The sequence below is a fragment of the Rattus norvegicus genome, chromosome 11, assembly GCF_036323735.1.
Source record: "Rattus norvegicus strain BN/NHsdMcwi chromosome 11, GRCr8, whole genome shotgun sequence".
NCBI classification, from domain to species: Eukaryota; Metazoa; Chordata; class Mammalia; order Rodentia; family Muridae; genus Rattus; species Rattus norvegicus.
Window position 1 is genome coordinate 70,066,788 of NC_086029.1, and position 26,312 is coordinate 70,093,099.

Genomic DNA, 26,312 nt, shown 5'->3' on the forward strand with positions numbered 1-26,312 from the left:
GCGTCGCGCGCAACCGCAGTGCTCGGCGCCGCCAGGACTCCACCCCCTCCTCTTTCTCCAGGGCTGGGCCTACGGTCGGCTAGCTCCACCCACCCTTTGCGACACTCCAGTGGAGCTTGCTTGGTAGGCTCCGGCGGTAAAATCCGGATTTTTCCACCCTTCCCTCTCTTTCAAACCAACAAGATCAGCCTGTCCCGCCCCCACCCACTTTCTAGACCTCCAGTGACCTTCAAATCCTCTTGTCCCCTAATAGGGTTTTACAAAATGGATTCTTCTCAATGTAAGAAAGCCTGTGGAGGCTTGCAGTAAATGTGTTTTAAATTCAAAAGGTAACGATGGGTCTGGATAATTTGGCCATCCTCCAGCAGGCAAACCTCACAGGTTTTTTTTTTTTTTGAAATCACGTGATAGGCTTATGCCTTCCAGCCAGGATTTTACTGGGGCCTTTAGAGGCGGGACTCATCGCCATTTCCGGTCCCTAGAGCGTGACTCAGCGTCACTTCCTTAGCAATGCACTTTAACCCTTGCCATCCTCGTTTTCTGTACTGTAGTTTATATAACCCAGTCATTGTGAAAAAGAAAATAACGCTTTTCCTAAATCGCGGAACCATTCACATCCAAGCAATCCGCAAAGGTTCAAGCCTGCGAGACGCAGCGTGCCTGGGGAGGGGAAGCGGGGTGGGGCTTGAGGTCACATGACTAGCTAGGGCTGACCCGCCTCCTGCAGCTGAAGACTTCCCCTCTCTCAGTGACAGAGCCTCTGGGTCCGGTCTAGGTACAGATTCTGCATTGCGAGCCCGGGCAGGTGAGGTGCGACAGGTAACTGGTGGCTGGTGGGAACGATTGACGGGGTGGGGTGAGAGTATATAGACACTGGGATGTGTGAACCGCGGCGTGCGGTGCTTGGGGCTCCTTTCGCGTTGTCCTCCTGCATGAGCGAGGAGCTCATTTTTCTAGATCTGCTGGACCCCTGACCCTTCACCTTAGTCCACGACGAGGGATTATGATGCCCACCTTTCCCTGTGTTGAGAGCGAGTGCGGCCATTATGGTTCCTTCTTTAGAGCATTTGGGGCTGATTCAGGTGGTAGAATTGTTTTAGCCATTTCTTGGGGGTCTGCAGCAAACGACGGGTCCCATTCCCCAAAGCTCCTTCCTTGGCAAAGGCCTTGGCCTGGTTGATCAGAATGGAGGAAAACCCCTGTAGGCAGAGGCGTCTCCGGTGAGACAGGCTTAGTAGGGAATGTCACTGATATGGCCCTCACTGCAGTCACACTGAAGGGCTTCCCCACAAATGTGCGTTCTCAGTGATTCTAAGGGTTTTGTCCGACATCCTTGCAGGAGAGGTTTAGTGAGTGTTTGGATGAGACTGGAAGGGTAAGAACGGGCCTTATTTCTTCGGAGAGAAGAAGGTTGTACAATCCTCAGAACAGGGTGTTGGTAATGCGACAGTCTCAGTTGAATGGGAAGGCGATGAAAGATGGTGTTACCTTTTTGGGCTGGAGACCCAGACTAGTTTACAGGAAAGTGACGAGGTTTTCCCGAAGGGGAAGTAATTCTTTGGAAACTGATCAAGCTGAAAACATAATTAATCCAAATCTATTTGCCTATAATTTAAAGGCAAGGAGAGTCTAGACATTACTGACTGTGGGTCATTCCTTTTTGACATTTCTTTTAAATCCTACAAGTTATGCCCTTCCCAATCAGTTTAAATCTGTGAAGAAATGCTTATGTTCCTAATTCACTTCTGCATTTGTTAAAGAGATTCAAGTGACCCTTCTCAGACTTGAGTGCATAATATTTTGTGAAAAGTACAGAAATTGTTTTGCTTAGGGTTGCCCAACCCTTTGTACTCCATTTTATATGCACCATAGTAGCCAATGTTTTCACCTCAAACAATGCACTTGACCAAAGGAATGTTCTTCAGTTTGGGGCTAAACTCTTTTATTTGTGCTACAAGCTTAGAAAGTTCATTGCTTTGAATCCAAAGGCCTTACAAAATCAGAGATTTGACTTTTATAACCTAAAGAATGCATTTTCTTATGTGAAATAAGATTTTTAGTTAAATCTCAGTTCTATGCAATGTAATTGAGGAATCTATTTTTTAATATCTGCTGAGGACTTGGGGATATGGTTCTTGCTTCCACTGCATGCTCGAGGCTCTTCACCCAGTCCTCATACTAGAAAGAAAAAAAAAAATAGGAAAAGGATGGAATGATTATCTTACAGTGATTGGTGCTCTTTTTTATCCCCTTCCAAATTTTCTTATCAGATTTTGTTTAAAAAGCTAAAAGCCAAAACCTTAAACTGATAACAATTTAACAAGATAGAAAGACTGGCCTATTTGCTACTTCTTACTAAAATATTGCCTTAATGATTTTGCATTGCCCAAATTACCATTGTGTGCTTGTGATCCAGACTAGACAATAGGTATGTTTCTATAACAAGCTTAAATATAGATTCTTAAATAGTTTGTTCCTTTGCATTGCTAATCATTCTGTGGTATGGATGGCACCACAGTTGGTTGAACCATTCACTTGTTGACATTTTTATTTGTGTCTGTTCCTGCACGTAGAGGCCAGAGGTGCCTTCCTTTGTTGCTCTCCCCACCTCAACCCCCCTTTTTTGAGCTAGGTTCTCTCACTGAACCTGACTCACTGATTCAGGAGCCTAGCTGGCCATTCAGCCCCAAGGATTCTTCTGTCTTTTGCCCTGAGCACCGAGGTTAAAGGCACAGTACCACACTTTACTTTTACATGGCCACCTGGGAGGCTGAACTCAGATTTTCATATGTGCAAAGCATGTGCTTTCACGACTGAGTCATCTCCTCAGCCTGAAATATAATTTTACCCATCATTTTTCCTCCAAAGTGAGAGAGAAAAAAAATTGGCACTGCTTCATGCCCATGTGACATTCCACCAAATAAACAGAATTCCTTCGTGTTTTAAAAGTCCAAACCAGTTCTGTGCAGGTGTACTGGGCTGGAGGAACCCAGTTTGAAAGCACTGAGTCCTGGTGGAGGAGAAGTTCATAAGAAAGGCTGGATGAGTCTGCAGTTTTATTTCACAGTTAATTGCTCCAGTTTTAGGGAACTCAAGAAAGCAGTACCTTAGACTTCTAATGAAATCGGGAGGATTAGCAAATCTGGAATTGGCAACCAAACAGCTAAGGAGAGTAAATATTAAAGAAGAATTTGATGCTGTATACACACAGATGGTTTGAGCGCTGGAAGGCATTTCTGATATTAATGAGATTTCTGTGTGGGTCTGGGTATAATGGCTCCCTCCTTTAATCTCTGCACTGGGTCTGGCAGAGTTCTTTGAGTTGAAGGCCAGCCTGGTCTACAAAGTGGGTTCTAGGCCAGCCAGGGCAACAAAGTAAGACCTTGTTTCATAGGTGAGAAGGCCTATGGGGGAAGGGAGAGACAGGGAAGGAGGGGGAAAGAGAGAATTTAAGGGTTGGGGCCCCAACGCCCTTTATTTCTTACTCTGAAATCTCCCTTAATTACCCTGTCTTTGCAGGGTGTCACCAGTGAACGTGTGTCCTTTCCTTTGGGCCACGGTAGCCAATTAGTCCTTTAGGCTGATATACCCAATATTCTGTATTTCTTTACTTCTCCATATAGGCTACTTTTGGTAGCTGGGGTATTCCTCAGTAAACCTCCCTGCAGTTAAAGAACAATCTGTCTCTGTTATATCTTCTGCACAAGGATGCTGAAGTGGATAGAAGAGGCCCTGTTAAAGCAAACAGAATACTGAGGGCCCTGATGGGTCGTTTATTGAATAAGCGTTGAATGATTAAAAAGGAAATTAAACTGCCTTAATTGTTACGAATTATAGTTCCCTAAAGGCTGTGCACTAAGTATTAACTTCTCAGTCCAAGTTTCCAAATCCTAAATAGAGTAGATATGAGCCTGTGTGGACTTTATTAATTCAGTAAGCACCTTGTTTCCACAGCGTGTCGCGCTTACTGATAATGGTAAGACCTATGGTTCAGCCCTAATGTTAGAGGATCTTCATTCAGTGCCTCCATTTTGGTCATGTGCCTTCTTAAGTGCAGCCGATGCTGGAAACCTCAGGCTTCCATACTAAGAAACTTTCCTCCCAAGGGTATTGTGAATGAGATAAGCCTAGATAATCAATTTGAGAGTAGTTTGAAAGCTAGATGGCAGTGAGCGTAACTTAGTATACTCAAACTTTTCCTGAATAGATTTCCCAATCACAGAGGCCTGGGATTAGGTTTTAGCCTTCCCTATCATTAACTGTCTGACCTTGGGCACTTAAAATGAAGTCTCTTTCTGTTTAAATCTAGCCCGTAGGTATTATCAAGGTAGATCATAAGTCTACAGTGGTTAGTACATACTTTATAAGTTTTTTTTAAACGGAGGTCAAGCCTAGCTTTCATCATGGTCTTCTTCCTGTCTGTTTCCTAAGTGCTGGATTACCGATATGTGCCACTCCACCAACAGAAGTTCTCACTAATTGAACGACATGCTTCAGTCATACACCCTGAACTTCTAGGAGAGATATACAGTGCCCTACAAGAGTGACAAAAAACAAAACGTTTTTGCACAAAAGGTTTCTGTTGCAGGGAATGGACTAAAATTTGAAATGAGTCTATCGTGGAAAAATAGAGCCAAAAGAACTTTTCTGGGCATGTTCTTTGAAGCTAGCCATGCTGTAACTCATATTGTTCTCAAACCACCAGACTAAGGCTAGTCAGTGTGCCTCAGCCTCCCAAGTGGCTGGACTGCAGACTCTAGTGCCAGAATATCTGGCTTTGACAGACTCCAAACTTGCTTAGTAATTAGTAGGAGCTGAGGAATAGCAGCATAATTCCCTTATTTTGGTTTTAGCTATAGTTCACTGGGTTTTTTATGTTAATTTTTTCAATGTTTATGATCATTAATGCATGGAATCGTTTTTAGGAAACTATTTCTCCACTCTTAAAGTTTGTTCAATATAAGAAACAGTATGGACATGAACTAGAGTAAGAATTTTTTCCTTCTTTAGTGATTCACAAGGATTAGTGGTTTTGCATGGGAAGTATGAGTAAATAAAATAATAATTGAAATAGAGCTTTTCAAGTTTATATTTTTTGTTAATCATGACAAAAATACTATAAGGAAAATAGTTTAAGAAATAATTGAATATTTGTATTAAAGTCAGTTCCCTATAGAGTAACTGGGATATAGTAAGTGTATTTTCATTCATTTTTATGTGTATTGGTAAATAATCTGTGATCAGTAATGCTTTTTATTTTCCTTTTTCTTATTGAGAAGGGAAAGCCTAATTACAGCATTATATATAATAGATATGGAATATGGTGAATAAATATATGGAGTTATATCTTTAGATTAGCACTTCTTTATCTTTACCTGCTCACTAAAAACTTAGTTGCTGTGGTGACAGCCATTTACATTAACATTTAGCTATTCGTGGTATATTGTAGCTATTTTCAGGTTAATTTTTGTTTCTTCAGACAGGGTCTCCATATTTAGCTATGGCTGTCCAAGAATTAGCTACATAGACCAGGTTGGTCTTGAACTCTCAGAGGTCCACCTGCTTCGGCTGTGGAATTAGAGGCATACACCGCCACATCTGACATCTGGTCTCTTTCATATCTTGAGACAAGGTTCCCCTAAGTTGTCCAGACTCACTTTGAACATGCTCCATACCTAGCGAAACCTCGTCTTTGCTAGTTTCTTACCTCATCCTCCCAAGTAGTGATATCATGGGCCTTTGCCACCAGGTCCAGCTAAAGTTTATTAAGTCTAATCTAAATGTAAACATTGAAATAATTCTTTCATTTTAAAATTGCATTAACACCTTATGAAAATGCTTTGGCTTACTCATATAACAGTAGTTTATTTATTTGTATATATACTGTTAGGCTTAAATACATAAGTATGAAATTTTCTAAGAAATAGAAGTACAGTGCTGAGTGCTTGCATAACATGCCCTAAGCTCTAGTTTGTCCTCAGCACCACTTAAAGCATGTATGGTGGCACATGCCTGTATTGTCCTCAACCCACTTAAAGCATGTATGGTGGCACATGCCTGTCATCCCCAGATGATGTCAGGGTCAACCTGGGCTACATAAGATCCTATTTCAAATATATATGTAAATATGTGTGTATGTGAATGTATAAGGAAATTCCAATTATGACAAAGTGAGACTAAGTGTGGAGGGGAGGCACATTTATGTGGTAAACATAACTGAATCAATTTGTCTACAACTTAAATGTAAATAGATATTTAAAATATTAGTCAAATTTTATATATACATAGAACCTAAACCACAGAGGAATACCTCTGAATTAGGAAAGAGAAGGGAAGGGAAGGAAAAAGTAGTCTTTGAAACTCTATAGATAGAATTTTGTAGCAGAAATGGAAACAAATGCTTAAAAGAAAACACTTGCAATATATCTAACAGGTTAGTATTTGTAAAAAATCTTATAAAGTGTAAAAAGTCCACCAGTTAGGACCATACATAGAGAAGGATGTGGCCTGAAGTTCACAGAAGAAAAAGCTTAAACATTTAACATTTAGCTTAACAAATGTGAAAACTATAACCTTACTACCAATTGATACAGTGACAGTGAAATGCTATGTCTCTGGCTAGTAAAAATTAAATGCTAAACCATGCTAGCAGGGATATGTGGGGAAAGATTTCCCCGTGAATGCTAGTAGAGAAATGACTTTCCTTGTTGGTTTGGTTTGGTTTGGTTTGGTTTGGTTTGGTTTGGTTTGGTAAGCAAACAGTAGTAGTTAGTATTAGAAATGTATGTATTCTTTCATCAGTCTCCATGAACTAAAATCATCAGTAAGCAAGCAAGAACATGTCGACATGGACGTTGACTGCCACAATGTTGGCAGTGCCAAAATCCTGGGAATAGGGGAACACCGACTAGTAGAAGTATTATGCGTATTATGGCAGTCATATTCTGAAGCATTCAGTAGTAGGAGTTGAATCTCTCTGGTAACTTGGAAGTATTTCTAAATATATTTTGAGAGGATTTCCAATATGTTCCTTATGCGAAAAGGTAAAATACAAGAAAATGTATATAAGATTGTTTTCATAAAGCCATATGTAAGACATGAGTTTTGTGTATCTTGTTAACACTGGAAAAGAGGAGAGGTAGAAAAAAAAGAGAGGACAAAGAGGTAGAGAGTATCCACAGTAAGATATGCGTACATGTTTGCACATGTCTGTATGTACAGTGAATCACAGGAAAGGACCGTACTCAGATGCTCAGTGGTTGCTTCAGAATGGCCGGGTAAGCATTCCGTGTGACGTGGTTCCCATTTGACAATGAACACTTTCTGAAAGTAGTGGAAAACAAAACAATTTACATTTTTAAAAAGAAACAGAAGGCCAGCTTGGCTAAAGAAGAATTAACAAGATGAAAAATAGTATTTGAAGTGACTAGGCATGAAGATACTTGACATATATTTAGTCTTAGTTATTGGAGGAGGAAGTAAATAAAGTATCCTGGTAACTGCATGCATTCTTAATTTTATGTGTGACACCTAGAAGGAGTCGTTGTAAAAACATACCCAAAAAATGATAAATATCACCAAATAAGGCTCAAATTGGCATATTCTTTTCGGTGTTAGTATTTAATGCTGCAAAATGTTTTATGCCTTGGAAGTGTAAAGCATATTACACAAGTACAGTTTCTGTCACCTGACTTAATCATATGACATAATCACTGTGAGAAAAGTCCCTTGTAGTTCACTAGATTAAAAGATTAACTTTCTCTTTAAGAAAACTTCAAATAGGGCTGGAGAGATAGCTCAGCGGTTAAGAGCACTGACTGCTCTTCCAGAGGTCCTAAGTTCAATTTCCAACAACCACATGGTGGCTCACAACCATCTGTCATGGGATGTGATGCCCTCTTCTGGTGTGTCTGAAGACAGCTACAGTGTACTCATATACATGAAATAAATAAATTAAAAAAAAAAGAAAACTTTAAATAAAGCGAAGTTTGGGGGATTTGATCAGAGACATATATCAGGGTTACGAGTGTGTACTGCTTCTGTAGAGAGTCTGTATTCTGTTCCTAGCACCTATGTTAGGTGGCTTATGACTACCTATACCTCCCGGTCAGGAAATCTAACACTCTCTGGTCTTCACCAGCTCTGCCAAACACATGCGCTACTCCCACACAGGAACACAGACACATAATAAAAGTGAAAAAACTTAACATTTTAAAAAAGCAAATAAACTCTTTGCAATTAATTCATTTTTGATTATTTATTTATCTTGAAATGGAGTCTAGATGTATAACCCAAGCTCATCTCAAATGTGAGCCCCTATTGCATCAGCCTCCCAATTGCTGGGCTTGCAAATGCATGCCACTGCACACATCTTGATTTCAGTTATTTTCTGGTAATTAGAAGTGGAGGCATTGCTCAAACCCATGGTAGGAAATGGCAGATGGTTTGGAGTTCAGTTTGTCACATACTTAAAATGCCAGTTTTTATATCTCATGCTGCTGCTTGTACTTTTTCCTCTATTACCATTTTATTTTGATTGTATATTTATATGTCAGTCTCTCTGTGTGTGCATGTGCGTGTATGCAGGTGCTATATTAAAAGCTGTACAAAAATTTACAATTCTTTTGTTAAGTGGGTAATACATGTATAAGCACGGTGAAAATTACTATTCAGACGTTTCTCTTGCCTGTTCCTAGCCCCCACCTATGATTCGTCCATAAACGGTAGTCCATGTGAGTAGTATCCCAGCCTCCCTCTTTTTTTTGGGGGGGGGATTCTTTTTTTCGGAGCTGGGGACCGAACCCAGGGCCTTGCGCTTCCTAGGTAAGCGCTCTACCACTGAGCTAAATCCCCAGCCCCCCCAGCCTCCCTCTTTCACTGAACAGACATCCCACACTGATGCACTTAAAGCTTCCTCTCAAATGCTAGTTGAGTCATTGCACTGGTGAATCGTCATCGTCATATGGACAGTGCCAGGAGCTTCCTCCTTGTCCAGACCCTTGTTCGATCCTTCTACCACACCTACCTCTTCAGCAGATCCCAAGCATGTGCCACCACAAGTGCCAAGGCCTTTTTCACTTTGGCTATAATTACTCATTGTAGCCTCTCAGCACCTTTCTAAGATGGCACTTATTTTTATCTCCATTCATCAAATGAGGAAAATTGCATGTGATGGTTAAATGTTCAGTACTATAACTCACAACTTGTAAATTGAACTCAGGGAGTACTATTACTGTTTTAATGCCATTAAGCAAACAGATTCCATCATAAGTTATTTAGTCTTTATATTGTTGATTCTCCTTCTATGTTTATATAGGATATGGGAATCAAACCCAGGTTACTAGGCTTACAAGGCCTTAGTCATTTCACTCTCCCTAGTCTCCATATTAAGGAATATTCCAACCTTTGCATAAGAAAGTACTATAATGAATATTAATAAAATTTGTTGTGCACAGAGTAAATTCCTAGGAATGGACTAGCTGCATGAAAAAAGAATGACACTTTTTTTTTTTTATTAACTTGAGTATTTCTTATATACATTTCGAGTGTTATTCCCTTTCCCGGTTTCCGGGCAAACATCCCCCTAATCCCTCCCCCTCCCCTTCTTTATGGGTGTTCCCCTCCCCATCCTCCCCCCATTGCCACTCTCCCCCCAACAATCTAGTTCACTGGGGGTTCAGTCTTAGCAGGACACAGGGCTTCCCCTTCAACTGGTGCTCTTACTAGGATATTCATTGCTTCCTATGAGGTTGGAGCCCAGGGTCAGTCCATGTATAGTCTTTAGGTAGTGGCTTAGTCCCTGGAAGCTCTGGTTCCTTGGCATTGTTGTACATATGGGGTCTCGAGCCCCTTCAAGCTCTTCCAGTTCTTTCTCTGATTCCTTCAACGGGGGACCTATTCTCAGCTCAGTGGTTTGCTGCTGGCATTCGCCTCTGTATTTGCTGTATTCTGGCTGTGTCTCTCAGGAGCGATCTACATCCGGCTCCTGTCGGTCTGCACTTCTTTGCTTCATCCATCTTGTCCAATTGGGTGGCTGTATATGTATGGGCCACCTGTGGGGCAGGCTCTGAATGGGTGTTCCTTCAGTCTCTGTTTTAATCTTTGCCTCTCCCTTCCCAGCCAAGGGTATTCTTTTTCCTCATTTAAAGAAGGAGTGAAGCATTCACATTTTGATCATCCGTCTTGAGTTTCGTTTGTTCTAGGGATCTAGGGTAATTCAAGCATTTGGGCTAATAGCCACTTATCAATGAGTGCATACCATGTATGTCTTTCTGTGATTGGGTTAGCTCACTCAGGATGATATTTTCCAGTTCCAACCATTTGCCTACGAATTTCATAGACTCGTTGTTTTTGATAGCTGAGTAATATTCCATTGTGTAGATGTACCACATTTTCTGTATCCATTCCTCTGTTGAAGGGCATCTGGGTTCTTTCCAGCTTCTGGCTATTATAAATAAGGCTGCGATGAACATAGTGGAGCACGTGTCTTTTTTTATATGTTGGGGCATCTTTTGGGTATATGCCCAAGAAAGGTATAGCTGGATCCTCAGGCAGTTCAATGTCCAATTTTCTGAGGAACCTCCAGACTGATTTCCAGAATGGTAAGAGTGACACTTTTAATTTTTGGTAGATATCACCATGTTGCTCTTTAATTTAGCGATGCACAGAAGTTTCTTTGTCCTCAGTAATTTGCTTGAATCTGTCATTTAGGTTTACTATTTAGAAGACTGAATTGTTGGATGACTTTGGCTTTCCTGGATTGTGTATGATCTACCATTGTGATAGTACACATTTATTCATACAGAAGCAATATAATTTGAGAATAAGACAGGTTTATGACTTTTATTCTGGTTACAACTTAAAGTGCTACTTGTCTGATTCATATTGGCGTTTCATTATTTGAAATTGGAATTTTTTATTGCCCAAAGAGTAAAAAGTAACTCTTAGTAAACAACTGTGAAAGGCCCTGATTTTATGTATGGAAGGATTGCGTCAGGTATTTCAGTTACCTACTGTAGAGAACCGAGCATGGCAGCTTGTTTTCAGCAGCCCTTGAACCCCAGCTTTAGGTGATACAGTGAGCTAGTGAGAGACGTCGGTCACAGTATTTACAAGCTCCATAAATTATTTGAAATGTAACACATTTTAGAGTCTAAGTGGCAGGTAGGCTGATTGACACCAAAGTCTTTGATGTGATCCAAAGCAGAAACTTAAATCTACTCAGGTCTCAGGGAAAATACCTAAGGGATTGAATGGAATGTACATTGACAGAACCTGCTATTGTTCATTGATATGCATCTGTGTTTGTTTTAAACATGATCTCATCCTTCCCAGGACATTGTCCTGGGAAGATGAACGATTGAGGAAACAGCCAAAAATAGAGATAATTAGGCTGTGGGTAAAAATTACAATTAATACTACCTTAAGTAAGAGCAGCACAAAACAAGAAGTCCTTCTTACTCTGTCTCTGTCTTTTACAACCACTCTACTATACCAAGTTTGTAACCAAAGTCTTAGCACATAGCCTGTGTTGTAAGACAAAATCTTATGCCTGAGAATACAGTAGGATCTTCCTAAGTCCTTATCCAAGATATTTTTATTATTCTGATTTTTTTCAAATAGGGGTTTCTCTGTAGCCCTGGCTGTCCTAGAACTTGCTCTGTAGACCAGGCTGGCTTTGAACTCACCAAGATCCACCTGCCTCTGCCTTCCAAGTGTTGGGGTTAAAGTTATGCCTGACTTCTTACCAGCATTATATGCCAAATTCCTTATTCTAACCCTTACTAATACTATCTTAAAATCTTAGCCTGAGCATCCTGGTTTTAACTCGTGCTTTCCTAGTGGTCAGTGATAGAAAGCACCTTTTAAAGTCATTATTTGTCGTGTGTGTGTGTGTGTGTGTGTGTGTGTGTGTGTGTGTGTGTGTGTGTGTGTGTGTGTGTGTGTTTAAGGCTTAGGATGACTTTGGAAAGTTAGTTCTCCCCTTCCATCACATTTGTCCAGGGATTGAACTCAGGTCAGCAGACTTGGTGGCAAGTGCCTTTCTCTGCTGTGCTGTCTCACTAGCCTACATTATCTTCTTGTTCATGAGTACTGAGAGTCACTTTCCTAAGGGGGTGCTTTTGAGTAGGTGAGGGAGAGGAAAGGAAGTCTATTTTAATAAAATACTAAAGAAAAATTGGAAAATAAGTTTATACAGAAAAAAAACCTTGCTTTTCTACAACTATATTAAGATATTTCTGCTTTATAAACATTTCCTCACAATTGCTAACTTCCTTTATTCTAACAATAGCTTTTGAAAAGTAAAGTACTTTACTCTTCTAAAGTCCCAATTTGTCAGTTTGCTATTTGTTTGTTATATAAATTAAATCTATCTAATTCAGGCTCTCAAGGAACATTTTATAGTTATAGGTTTGACATCTAGGCTTACCATCCACTTTCAGTTGATTTTTATATAATGCCGAGATGGGTTGAAGTATTTGGTTTTGGTTTCTGCGTGTGCACAACTGTTTATTCTACTGTTACCTCTTGAAGAGACAGTAGTTCACTACTAAACTTACATTTTTGTCAAAAGTCACTTGTTCATTTTTCTATGTATACATTTTACATTTTTTGAGTCGAGTGTAAATTTTTAAGTAATGCTAATCCAAATAATAGATTTTAGACTCTGCACTTACTGTAGTTATTTCTGTTCTAGCTAATATTTTAAACCACTAGAATTATTAATAAAAATATAACATTTAAATTTTAATAGGTTAATATAGTTAATAAATATATTAACATAACTAATATTTTGGGATGTTTAATAATACCTTTTATTTCAGAAGTTTCTTCTGTGGTAATACTTGGCTTCAGTTTGGTCTCAGGGAAGTGCTGATTTTAAAAATCTCGGTCATTGGGCATTAGGCCAAGCTGTATTCCATGCATTTTTAAGGGCTATCAGTTTTCACTCAGTGAATAGGAGTTCCTGTTTCACTCATGCTTCAGCCAAGACTGTGACTAACTAATGTATGGTGTCTGTGTCCTGTGTGCACAGTTGGTCTGCTTTATGACACAAGCAGGTGTCGTCCTGCTCTCCTGGCAGTTACAGTCCAGCAGTAAAGACGGGCACTGGTTGAGCAGCTTCGCTTTTTTTTTTTTTTTTTTTTTTTTTTTGAGCTGGGGACCGAACCCAGGACCTTGCGCTTCCTAGGCCAGCGCTCTAACCACTGAGCTAAATCCCCAACCCCTGAGCAGCTTCGCTTTTGCTTTCTAGTTTCTTTTTAATATTATTCATCCACCTCTTTATTGGTTTTTCGAGACAGGGTTTCTCTGTGTAACTTTGGCTGTCCTAGAACTCACTCTGTAGACTCACAGAGATCCACCTGCCTCTGCCTCCCAAGTGCTGGGATTCAAGGCGTGCAGCACCACTGCCAGCTCTTTTTAAATTACTCTGTGTGTGTGTGTGTGTGTGTGTGTGTGTGTGTGTGTGTGTGTGTGTGTGTGTGTCTGTGTGTGTGTGTGTGTGTGTGCCTGTAGGAGTGCACACACTTGTTTGTCATCGTATTCCCTGATTCCATTAGACCAGCCGTTCCTCCTGGAATTTTGTTGTGCTTCTCTCTTCTCTTTGACTCCCAGCTTTGTCTACACATTTCCTTAGAATGTTTAGTTTTCATAAATGATTTCACTAATGACCTTGAGTTTACCTCCTAATCTATTCATTCTTTTTTAATGATACTATGAAATGTGTATAAATAAAATATTTATTCCTGAGATTCTCTTTTTTTATTGCTATCTTGACCAATTAAGTGATCAGTAATGGAACAAGGACCCAGAACTTTTTGTTCTTCTATGTTGTCATCTGTAGCAAGGTAGCCTGCCTTCCCAAATTATCTCCTTTCTACGTCCCACACTATTGCTACAGCTCAGCATCCCGTGCAGATGACCAGCTGCCAAAGGTGTTCTTTCCTGTCGCCGTCTAAGAAGAGAAGTTACTCAGAATTTCCTAAAAGATTTTTCTTGCCTTTTATTAGTCAGACCATTCCCAAATGCTCTATTCCCAAGCAAGCCATTGCTAATGGAACTGAAATTACCTTAGTAGACTTACCAAATTTAAATAAAGTTCAGGTTTTATTGGCAAGAGAAGCAGAGGGTTCTGGGTATGCATAGTGAAGTAAATCTGCATTTCTGATGAAGCTGCTAAATAGATAAAAAGAGGTGAATAAGAAAGGCCTTCACGAAGTGATAGCTTGCAGTAGTGTTTTACAGTACAAATGACCAAAGTAAACTTTTTTTTTTTTTTTTTGGTTCTTTTTTTTCGGAGCTGGGGACCGAACCCAGGGCCTTGCGCTTCCTAGGCAAGCGCTCTACCACTGAGCTAAATCCCCAACCCCAAAGTAAACTTTTTAACTGGAAATTTTGAGCAAGCATAAAAATCAAAAGCAGGTTTAGGATGCTTTTCTCTGTGCGGAAAATTGCAGATGAAATGTAGATCAGGCTTGGTGGCTCATGCCTATAACCCCAGCATCAGGAGGCTGAGACATTGGGATTAGGAGTTTGAAACCAGTCTGGGCTGTTGGCACGAGTCCCTCTCTTTAAAGTAAATCAAATAAATGAGAAATGGAGCAGTGGAAACCTACCTACCTATTCTGATTTGATGGTTGCATCCAGCATATATTTAATGACATCACACTGTATGTCTTTTGATGCATACAATTTAAATAATGCTAAAAGAGATTGTTGAGGGGCTGGAGAGGTGGCTCAGTGGTTAAGAGCACTGACTGCTCTTCCAGAGGTCCTGAATTCAATTCCCAGAAACCACATGGTGGCTCACAACCATCTGTAATGGAATCTGACGCCCTCTTCTTATGTGTCTGAAGTCAGCTACAGTGTACCCATATAAATAAAATAAATAAATCTTTTTTAAAAAAAGAAACTTTTGAAATCTACTGATTTTTTTTCCTTTTTAAAAAAACTAACAACCCCCTGTGCTTTCCTAAGCCAGTCTTTTAGTGAGTTAGTGTGTTCTTTTTCAAATGTTACATTAAATAACACCAAGTGCCAGTGGAGTGGGTCAGACTGCATGAGAATTGCCTTGGAAGCCTAGTGTTGGCTGTTGTGTGGCCTTCTCCTCGTTTCCAGCCAAGACTCTGATACTAAAAGGAATTGTTTTAGAATAAAAGGCATTGCTAGGTGTAGCACGATAACCAGTTGCAATTTAGACTCTGTTATAAAATGGTGGGGCAGCCGGCTCTGGCGGCACTTCAGTGCTCTGCAGTGGGGAGAGTTTGATGACTCACCAGTCAGATGGCTGCCTTTGCTGCCGTCTGGATTTTCCCTTCTCTATAGCACAGATTTTTTCTTTTTCATTTTTTTCAAACGTGGGGGTCTATAATGTATAATTAAGGGAATCTTCGTTATAAACCATTTGGGTTTTGTCCTTAGGAAAAGAGTCCAGTAGCCAAGGATAAAGCTTATGTAGTCCCTGAGTTGTTTTCTTGTGACTGTAGCTCTCTGTGCCACATTTTCTTCACGATTCCTGGTGGGGGGGGCTGGAGTTCTGCTAGTTCCTGCGCAGCTAGTGCTTTACCTCGAGTTCCGTCCCTCACACTGCTGTTCCTTGGCTGCTTTTTTTATCCTGGAGAACAGCAGGGATAACTGTAAGGAAGGAGTTTCATGCAACATTAGATCATAGTATACTTGGACCTTCTACTGTGAAGTTTTAGAATAAAAGTAACTCTTAATTTACTATGACTTAACTTTCCTATTGAAAATGCTTTTGAAGTTTTTTAATACTTTAAAATTATTTTTTATTTTTAGTTATGTTTGTGTGCATGTGGCCTTGTGCACATATATTCAGGAGGCCAGAGGCGTTGGATCCCTTTGGATTGGAATTACAGGGGTTATGAGTCACCTAACATGGGTGCTGGACACAAAAATAAACTACTACAAGAACAGACTGCTCTACTAACTGCTCAGACATCGCTCCAGCCCATGTTTAATATTTTTAAAAAGTCCGCTGTTTGCTGAGTAGTGGTGGTACACATCTTTAATCTCAGCTCTCAGGAGGAAGAGGCAGTGAGATCTCTTGAGTTCAAGGTCAGCCCCTTCTACAGAGTGAGATTTTTCCTCTTGCACAGTAGAGAGCTAAATTGCTCACAATCTTATTTTCTCTTTATATTGGCCTTAAAATGTTTCTATTTTTGTGTATGAATATTTTGTTTGCTTATATGTATGTGTACCACATGCATGCCTGGTGCCCGCAGACATCAGAAGAGAGCATTGGAGGCCCAGGAACTGAAGTTACAATGGATGTGAGCCAGCGTGTGGGTCCTGAACTGAACATGGGTCCCATGTGAGAGCCACAGGTGTTTAAACACTGAACCATCTCTTCAACCCCTGTATCGTCCTTCCAGAGAATGGGATTGTCCCCAACATTTCCCCTCCTCCTCCCAAGAAGAAAAGGAAAACAAAACAAAACAAGACCTTGACTTGCTGGTTCGAGTGTTTGTCAGCTGAAAGCAAAGGTGTATGTCTGCTCGTCTGGATGTAGACTTGCAGCGCTACCCTTAGGCTGTTGATCCTCTTACTGTCTTAATGTCATTGTTTCTAATGCCTAATATGTGCCTCAAACGTTTAAAAAAAGTTTAAAAGAATAGTGACATTTTTAGGAATTCTGGAATTTGCATTTCTCTTAAAAACACAGAAATACGGCAAGAATGTACTTTCATTTTAATCCCAGGTATAGAGATGTGGGGCTGCTTCGGACTGTCCACAGCCGCTGACTGTTATTTGTCTCATGTTCCGGCAGAGGCGTGGTTTTCCCGCTGCAGATGGTTTCTACAGTTGCATGATGTTTGGAATCCTGAGAGGCGGGGTTGATGGTGGTGGTCACTTGGGGAGGTTGTTAGTAGCTGGAGTCAGAGAAGAAACAAAAGGAAAGAAGTTAGATCAGGGATCTTCCTAATTCCTCTCTCTCCTCTGTTCTTGTTTCTTCCTGCCTAGTGTTAGGAGGTGAAACTGGGCGGATAAAGTATAGGAAAAGAACCCCAAAAGTGCCAAAGACCAGCTACAATAGACACCAAAATCCCCATAATGGCTATACTTCTCCAGACACTGCTAAACCCACAAGAAAGCTGGTTGATGAACAAACCCTTGTGATTCCCTTCCAATAATCATTGTCCATATATTAGGAGGACTCAGACCATAATTTAAAAAAAAAAATTACAAAAGAGGACTGGAGACATGACTCAGTGGTTAAGAGCACGAGCACTGACTGCTCTTCCAAAGGTCCTCAGTTCAAATCCCAGCAACCACATGGTGGCTCACAACCATCTGTATTGTGATCAATGACCTCTTCTGGTGTGTCTGAAGACAGCTACAGTATACTCACATTAATAGAAATAAATACTTTTTTTTTTAAATTACAAAAGCTACTGCTTGACTCCCTAGAGCCTTTATGACCTTTCTGTAGCTCAGGAGAACTGAACCATCTCTAGGAAAACATTATGTGTAGTCTGATCATTCTTGCCCATCCCTCTAGTTTTTGCTTCACCTCCTGTAAGCCGCTCTTCCCTTGTCTTCTCCATGCATTCCTGTAAAGTCAGCCTGTGCTACTTCTGAGAATACACCATCTCCTAATTTTAGCTGGCTGGTTAAAGGGAAGTATTTCACCATATTTCTGCCTGAAATATAGCACTTGCTGATCTTTCAGAGGACCATCTAGGACAACAGCTCTAGGAGGACCTCACCTCATACCCCACCCCATCCCTCCCCTCCTTCACACACAGACATGTATGCACACATGCATGCACTCACACACAACACTGAAAATGATAAAAATTAATCTTGTTTTAAAAGCAGTAGCAGCTGCTGCTGTTACATTAGTCATACTTTTTAGAAATCAGGCAATCTTGGCTTGGATTAATTAAATTAGTTACTCTATTACCCCTTTTCTCCCAGGCAGACCAATGACATGTTTGTCTTACCACAGCTCTATTGGACTCTAGGTGAAATAGACTGGTCAAAAGAATTTGACTTTTCCAATGCTATAGTTTACAAATTTAAACTCAATCTTTTTGACTTAAAGCCTTGGTCTCTGTCTTCTAAAAGAAGTAATATTCCTTTGTACTGACATAATATTTAAAGCATTTTTTATTTATGTAGCTCCATTTTTAAAGCAGTCAATACAAATATGATAAAATACTTTCTGAAAGGATAGCTCAAGGAGTGAGGGACCATAAAAAGACTGCCTTTGAGCAAGGAGCACTCAGGACTCATGCAGACCCGTCGTGAAAGAAGGCATTTCTGGAAGCAAATGGTTTTTTCAAATGATGCTATTCACATAGCATCACTAAGGGAATGTTTGTGAGCATTTCACGAGGAACGTTTGACCAAGTCTGTAATTAAATCACAATTCTTGCATAAGCAGTAGCATAATTCTTGTTTTTCAGTTAAAGAGATTTTGATTTGTCTAAGTTTTCCTGCAGCATATCATTAGAGGAACCTAAATGTGATCCCAAGTCAGCTGACTCAAGCACTGGGCTGTTCCCACTTTACTGGGCAGATGATCATGTGTCACAGATACTATACAGGGGACACCCACCCTGGAGAGGAACTTAGCCTGGATGTTGACTTCAGTACCGTGTTTAGGTGTACCGTCTTTGAAGGTGTGTGTTGTACGTCACATGCTGGCAGGACCTCAGGTCCGAAAAGACATTGGAGTCCATGGAATTGGATTGTAGACAATTGTGAGCTGCCATGCAGGTGCTAGGAACAGAACAACTTGGCTCCACCGTAAGAACTAAATTCTAACCTCTAAGCCATCTCTCCAGCCCCTGAAGGATTTTTTTTTTTTTTTTTTATGTGTGTATCTGTTTGTGTGATGGGTACCTGTGGGGACCAAAAGAGTACATCAGATTTTTTTTTTTTCATTGTCTTTCATTATCTGGTGGTTCCTAGAAAATCTTGTTCTGAGGGATGGGAAGATAGCTCAATTGGTAAAATGTTTGTGGTGCAAGGGTGAGGACATACTTGTTCAGTTCTCACCCACTAGAACGTCAGGTACAGTGGTGTGTGCTTTTGGAGGCCGAGATGGGTTGACAGCTATGACCCAATGGCTAACCACCCTGAGCACACCTGCAAGGCCGAGGTCTCGGTGGAAGACAAGACCCTTTCTCAAAGAAGCAAGGTGGTCAGCTCCTGAGAAACAACACTCGAGATTTATCAGTGTCTATACACAGCTTTTTGATACTTCAGCCAAAGGATTACAAATTGTGTATCTGTGGTATGTGATCCTCTGACATCTCCAGAAATACTGGGGATCACTCCTCAGTGTTGGCGTAGGACGACTCCTCAGCAGGGCCCAGGGGTTGGCTCTGACCCGTGTTCTTCTATCTGGACTCAGGTGTCCTCAAAGCTTGCTTTCCAATGATGTTTCTGTATATATGCTTTATCCATACTGATCTACACTTACCCACATTCTCTACAGTAGAAGAGTCAGTTTCTCTTTGTTCCCAGTACGGTGTTTATACCTTAATTGAGCACTTAAACCATTTTTCTGTGTAGTCCATTTGGGTAAACCAGCAAAAAGCTCCTTGAAAATTGTTGCATGTTTCGTTACAGCTTTTATTGTCTTGCTTTAACACGGGGCCTTTCCCTTGGGAAGAACAGAACAAACATTCAATAGATAGAAGTCCATCAACATTCAAGCCTTAGCTAGAGTTTTCAATCTCTCAGCCTACGTGCAGTCTTTCCCAGATTTAATATGTTAGAGCAACAGAACACCATCTTTCCTTCAGTCACCACGTTGTTCCTATTGTTCACAGAGCTAGGTGTGTTTGTTTTTCTTAGGTTCAGGTAGAGACCCATAGTCAGTATCACCCATCTTTTCATGCTCTGTCCCTATTGTTGCCTGAACATAAGCTTTATACCAGCCAGGCCGGTCGGTTTGCTCTTCCTGAGTATTTTATTTCCATTCTCCTATTCTTGACCCATCTGGGTTGCCTTTGCCACTCATTCTTTCCTTGTTTGTACAAATACTAGCTGACCTTCAAGATGGCTTCACTAAACTTTGTAGTCTTTGAATGTTTACTAAATGCATATGACTTAGCACTTTATTGTTGAATGCTCTAAGACTAATTTTTGTGTACTGTATCCCAGATTTTCCTTTTTGGTGTTATTGTTGATATTGTTGTTGTTGTTGTTGGTGGTGTGTGTGTGTGTGTGTGTGTGTGTGTGTGTGTGTGTGTGTGTGTGTGTGTGTGTGTTGTTGTGTGTGTATTGTTGTGTGTGTTGTGTGTGTGTTGTTGTGTGTGTGTGTTGTTGTGTGTTGTTGTGTGTGTATTGTTGTGTGTGTTGTGTGTGTGTGTTGTTGTCTGTGTGTGTTGTTGTGTGTGTGTTATGTGTGTTGTTGTGTGTGTTGTTGTGTGTGTTGTTGTTGTGTGTGTTGTGTGTGTTGTTGTGTGTGTGTTGTTGTTGTTGTTGTGTGTGTGTTGTTGTTGTTGTTGTTGTTGCTGCTGCTTGCTTGCTTTTAGGTAGCATCTCTCGTAGTACAGGCTGGTCTGGAGCCTATTTTGTAGCCCAGGCTGGCTTCAGACATCGTGACAGACCTGAGTCTGCTTCCCATGTGCTGAGAGAACACATGTGTCAGTCACCAGGCCAGGCCTCTGTTTTCTGTTTGGATATGGGCAGTTGTCCATTGGAGTTTCGGATTGTACTTCTCTGAAGCAGACGTTGAACTAAATTTCCTTTTTTTTTAAGATTTATTTTTACTTTATGTGTATGAGTATTTGCTTGCATGTATGTGCATCGCATGCGTACTTGGTACCTTAGGAAACCAAGAAGGCAGTGTCAGCCCCTAGAAGTGGAATTACTAACAGTTGTAAGGCACCATGTGGGTTCTGGGAATTGATCCTGAGTCTTCTGCAGGAGCAAGTGCTCCTACAACTCAGCCTTACGATTCTGGTCAATTAAAAGAAGAGGAAAAATGCCCTGAGACAAATTTTAAAGAGATTTTAATATAAAATACATAGTTTGTTCCACTATGAAAAGTGATTAAAAAAAAAAAAAAGCAAGAGTGGAGCTGGAGATTGGCTCAGTGGTTATAAGCACTTGGTCTTTCTGAAGAGCATCTACAAAGTGACTCACAATTATCTGTAACTTAAGTTTTAGGGGATCCAATACCCTCTTCTGGTCTCTGGGGGCACCAGTTACACATGTAGTGCACATACAGAAATTGAGGCAAAACACTTGTAACATTAAAAAATTAATAAAGCATTGAAAAACTAAAGGCGGGAGTAATATATTTAAATCGGGGCTTACAGCGGCTCATGAAGAAAGTGACATTTGACCAGAATCCTAAAGGAGGTACTGGGCTGGGTAACCTAGCAAAAAAGTTCTCAGACAAAGGCTCTTAGGCTTTATGAATGATTCAGAGTAACTGGAGAGGAAGTTGGAAATATTGGATGAGGATATGAATAGTAAAGGGGTAGATAAATCATTGGCAATATGCAATATGAAATGTAAACACGCAATTTAGTTATAACAGATATACTGGTAGCTTATTCAAGAATGAGTTATTTTAACTTAAGGATTTTGTGTTAAGCTGGGTGGTGATGGTACATACCTTTAATCCCTTCAGCACTCAGGAGGCAGAGGCAGCCAGATCCCTGGGTTTGAGGACAGCCTGGTCTACAGAGCAAGTTCCAGGACAGTCACGGCTACAGAGAGAAACCCTGTCTTGAAACACACACACACACACACACACACACACACACACACACACACACACACACCTGCGTGTAGTGTCACGTTTTATTCTGAAATGGTTTTATGACTTGAGAATATACCACACACACACACACACACACACACACACACACACACCTACGTGTAGTGTCACGTTTTATTCTGAAATGGTTTTATGACTTGAGAATATACCACCTATGCTAATTCTTTTGTCTTGGAGTTTCTAATTGTGATTTACTTTCCTCTTTTGCCTTAGGTAAATTTAGCACAATGGATTTCTCCAAGCTACCCAAAATCCGTGATGAAGACAAAGAAAGCACATTTGGTTATGTGCATGGAGTCTCAGGGCCTGGTACGTAATGTGCAGCAGCTAAGAGCAAGGGCACCTCACTGATCGGCCTCTTCTCAAGGGGCTGTGGGGAGAAACCCAGGTCCTGCTGGTCCACATAAGTGGTTTGCTTTTTTAAGAGCTCATAGTTGCTATGAGAGTAAAATACTATAGCCCCCGGAATGGTTCGCCGAGCACTAATCATGTCCATTTGACGGTTTGTCAGTGATAAGCTACTTTGTGATACCATGCTTGTTAGGCAAATAAAGCTTAATTGTTTTTGTTAAATTTGAAATTAAAAAAGCTTTAAGGTTTATAGCTTTTAGTATGCAGTGCTGTATGTGTAATAAATATTCAGTTACTCTCTACTGGTTTGATTTGAACGTAAATAAATAAGGTCTTCAGAGCCTTTCCTAGTAATGCTAACTTAACCGGCCCTCTGCGTTTATACATGTGTCTGGGTAAGTATTCCAGGTATCTCACAGCTGACTACTTCAGAGAAGCCCGGTGACCTGATACTGAGAGTAGAAAGTAGTTTTATAGTCTGTATCCATTTTTGTCAAACCTTGGAACTCTGCTTTTAAAATAACCGTCTCATTTCAGTATTTATTGATTTTGTTGAATATCCCACTAACAAATATGAACTACAGTAGCCTAGGTACAACCTGCTCATTGATATTAAAATGTATTTTTCCTTTAAGTTTCATGCTACAGTTTGTGCCCTGTTCTAATGACAGGGAAGGCGACAGTGCCTCTTTGGCAGACTTTTCATCCACGAGTGAGCTCGACCTTCTTCTCTTCAAGTACTCAGGGAGCTTGCGTTCACTGGCAGGTAGAGAGGAGCACTCACTCTTCTCCATCTCTCTTAGGATCACAGGAGCTGATAGGACACATAGTAAACATGAGGAATCTTAGGGAAAAGCAAAGGAATACCACCATCCAGCTTAAGTAAAGTGGATGTGAGGAAATGTGCAACAGGCCGGCTCCAGGGCTGCCGTTTAGTTCCTAAGTACTTTATAATAGACAAGTGGTACCCTTTGGGGTTTATGAAGTAGGATTTTTAAATTCATTATATGATATTTCAGGTCATCTTAACTTTTTGTTCAAATTAATTTAACATGTTTTTCCACTGCAGTAATTACTATCACAGCTGTAATCACAGACTATGTAGTAAGAGTGGGTTTATTCTTACGCATCTCTACAAATGTAGCACCCTTCTTTCCCTTCCAGAAAAATAGCTTGCTTGCTAGACAGCATGGTCTATTCTAACACAGCAAGTTCTAATTCTGACTCCTGCTTGTGAAAAAATATTAAAAATAGAGGTCCTTTCTTACTGAAGGTTGAAACGGTGGTGGCGGCTGGTTAGGAACATGCCGCGGTTTGAGAAGAGGAATTATATATGCATGTGTGAGCTGCTGCTGGTGGTATTTTGTAACAGGGTTTCAAGGAGCCTCGGCTGGCGTGGAACCCTGAGCCTCCTGCCTCTGCTTCCCACCGCTGAGGTTACAGATGGTACCATCTGGCTGTGGATACCATTCTGACTTTTTTTTTAATTCTAGAGTGAGAGTTTATTGAAGGTCCACAGCCAAGGAAACTTTAGAATCACTAGCTCAAAGTAGTGAAAATCTTGCTTTATTGTTATCTTTCAAGGAGTAATAGCACAATAAACTGATAATTACTGTATGATGTTCTAAAGCTCTTAATTCCAGTGTAGGCTATTTGGTTGTTTACGGTTACAAAACCCTTCATTGCATGTATGAAAGGAGCTTGGGTTGTTCAGAATGAACTTCAATAGTACAAGATGAGAGTTTTCATATAGGACTTCATGTGTTAAAATAGGTTGCTTTTATGTTACATTAATCAGTACCTATAGCCTAACAAGTCTGTTTTGTTTCCTTCTGTGTATCATTTACTAAAAATATGTCTGTATGTGAAACTGTGAAGGGTATTGCATGCTGGGAGTTTGTCCGTCCTTAGGAATAAATGAGAAGGCATGCTACTGGATGTATTAGATGCTGACACTAGCTGTACTTATTCATGGACTTTGGGCCAATGGTCTTCTGTTCTTTCAGTGGTCACCGCCTGTGACATGGCGGGCGCTGCCATGTACGAGCTGGTGAGAGTGGGGCACAGCGAGCTGGTCGGAGAGATTATCCGACTGGAAGGTGACATGGCCACCATTCAGGTGTACGAGGAAACTTGTATCCTTTTCCGGTCGATTTCCTGCCACCTTCTGTGTGTCGGGGTTTAAGGGTTTAACCCACAGCAGGTGCATGCCATGCGCATGTCATATAGGAACATAGTGAAGGGAGAACTATTGGGAATTACTGCTCTCGGTTAAGAAATTAGAAATACGCTCTGAGTTTTCATTGCTCTTAACACTTGGTGCCACAGACCTCAGGGAATCCAATTGGAAATTTATTTAGGTTTCATATTGCAGAAGAAAGAAAGCATGAGTGGAATAATAATATTGGCTTATGTGGTTAAAATTACCCAGCCATGATTTTATTTAAAAAATAAATATAGATCCTTCACCATTCTCTTTAATGAGTAATATAGCTTTAGCCCTAAGAAATGCTTAATATTGCTACAATGTTGATTTTTAAGCATAATATCTATTTCCAATTTCCTATGGACAACTGAGGGGGGCTTACAGGATAGCTCAGCATGCAGAGCTCTGTTGGCGCCAAGCCCAGAAGGGTAAGTCTGACCCCTGGAAGTCATGCAAAGGGGGAAAGAGAAAACTGATGAACACAGTTGTCCTCTCTTCCCCATGTCTGTACTCAGGCACACATAGTAAACAAACACTAAATATTGGTTTTCAATACAAATAAACGTAAAGAAATGCAGGCCTCACAAACAATCAGTCTTTTGGAAACTCATGTCTGTAACTCTGTTCTCAAGGTCAGCATTAATTCTTGGGGTTTTAAGCATATTTTGTTCTATTGATGCTCTAACAAGAATGCTTGGAGGTAACTGGCTCTCATAACATAACATAAAAACAAAGTCATCTAAAAAGGAAATTAGAAGTCTCTGTGTTCATATGTATGCAGACGCACACATATGTGAGGACACATGGGTGAAAGCCAGAGGCCTCATGTGCCATTCAACATGATGCTTGAGACAGGAGCTCTCATGTTGCATGGAGTGTGGAAAACAGACTACACTTGCTGACTGGCCAGCCCCAAGAATCATCCACGGTACCCAAGGCTGAGGTTGGAAGAATATGCCTTTTAACGTGGTTTCTGGAGGCTGAATTGTTATGTTCATGCTTGCAAGACAAGCTGAGCTATTGCCCCAGCCCCAAATTTGAAGCCTCTCTAGGCATGAAATCATAGCTAAAAACAAGTTTGGGGGGATTTATTGATATACCTTTACCTACCATCTAGTCACTTGATGAATAGGTGGAACTCAAGCACAGAACCTCATACATGACAAGCATACATCCTAACACTGACAAGCATACATCCTAACACTGACAAGCTACATCCTAACACTGATCTGTGTCTCACCCCACAGTTGTTCTCTTTTTCTCATGGTTTGCAGACTTAAAGTTAGTGAAAATGTATGCAGTGATAAAACTCCCTACATTTTTTGGCCTCTGTCTAGCTGACTTCAAGACACAATAACCACTTTGATTAGTTATAGCTATTGTGTATTCTTCTGTACTTCTAGGTTTGCCTTAGTATATAAAAAAGTGGGTTTCATTAAGGCATTTTTATTCACATATACTTTGTTCTAATTTAAATCAGGTATCTTAGGAAATACAAGTAAGTATTTGTTGTTTCTTCCCATAAGATAGCATATTTATATAAACTACTCTGTACCTGTTTACCACTTTAAGATATGTGGATTGCAGATGAAGATAATATGATAAATACAGTAAAATGATAATGATGTAATCTAGAGCTATAAAAGTAGTTTTTGAGAAATTCTTTGAACTTTGTTGTAGGTTTAAAAAAATTCCTGTTAGGACTGGAGAGATGGCTCAGTGGTTAGAAGCACTGACTGCTCTTCCAGAGGTCCTGAGTTCAGTTCCCAGCAACCATATGGTGGCTCACAACCATCTGTAATGGGATCCAATTCCTCTTTTGGTGTGTCTGAAGACAGCTACAGTGAACTTATATACATTAAATAAATAAATCTTTTAAATATTTTTTCCGTTAGATACTGATAATGAAAATGCTCGTTTTGGAGACCTTTCTACAAGAATTCATAGATGTTCTTCTCCTTTTTTATAGCTACATGTAATTCCAGC

General features: G+C 40.4%; 1 protein-coding gene and 1 long non-coding RNA gene across 7 annotated transcripts in view; one reads left to right on the plus strand and one right to left on the minus strand.

The window, feature by feature from the left end:
• The first annotated feature begins 12 nt into the window (after positions 1-12).
• Positions 13-26,312, plus strand: part of Atp6v1a (ATPase H+ transporting V1 subunit A) — a 53,804-nt gene continuing 27,504 nt past the window's right edge. The window contains exons 1-3 of one of the 4 annotated variants that reach the window (XM_063270767.1): positions 13-123; positions 21,983-22,078; positions 24,127-24,255. In XM_063270767.1, the coding sequence (XP_063126837.1) occupies positions 21,997-22,078; positions 24,127-24,255 (211 nt within the window). In that variant the 5' untranslated portion in view covers positions 13-123; positions 21,983-21,996. Of the gene's footprint in view, positions 124-519; positions 820-21,982; positions 22,079-24,126; positions 24,256-26,312 lie in introns of those variants that run through there. The other 3 variants (XM_006248348.5, XM_006248349.5, NM_001108318.2) reach the window with 3 other exon arrangements.
• On the minus strand, positions 2,087-12,998 carry LOC120095658 (uncharacterized). 3 transcript variants are annotated; one of them, XR_005491340.2, is made up of 3 exons: positions 12,813-12,998; positions 7,245-7,323; positions 2,087-2,178 (listed from the first exon to the last, which is right to left on the minus strand). It is a non-coding gene; the product is annotated as an uncharacterized LOC120095658 (long non-coding RNA). The 3 variants fall into 3 exon arrangements; XR_005491339.2 differs by having other exon boundaries at positions 7,196-7,323; XR_010056280.1 differs by having other exon boundaries at positions 2,087-7,323.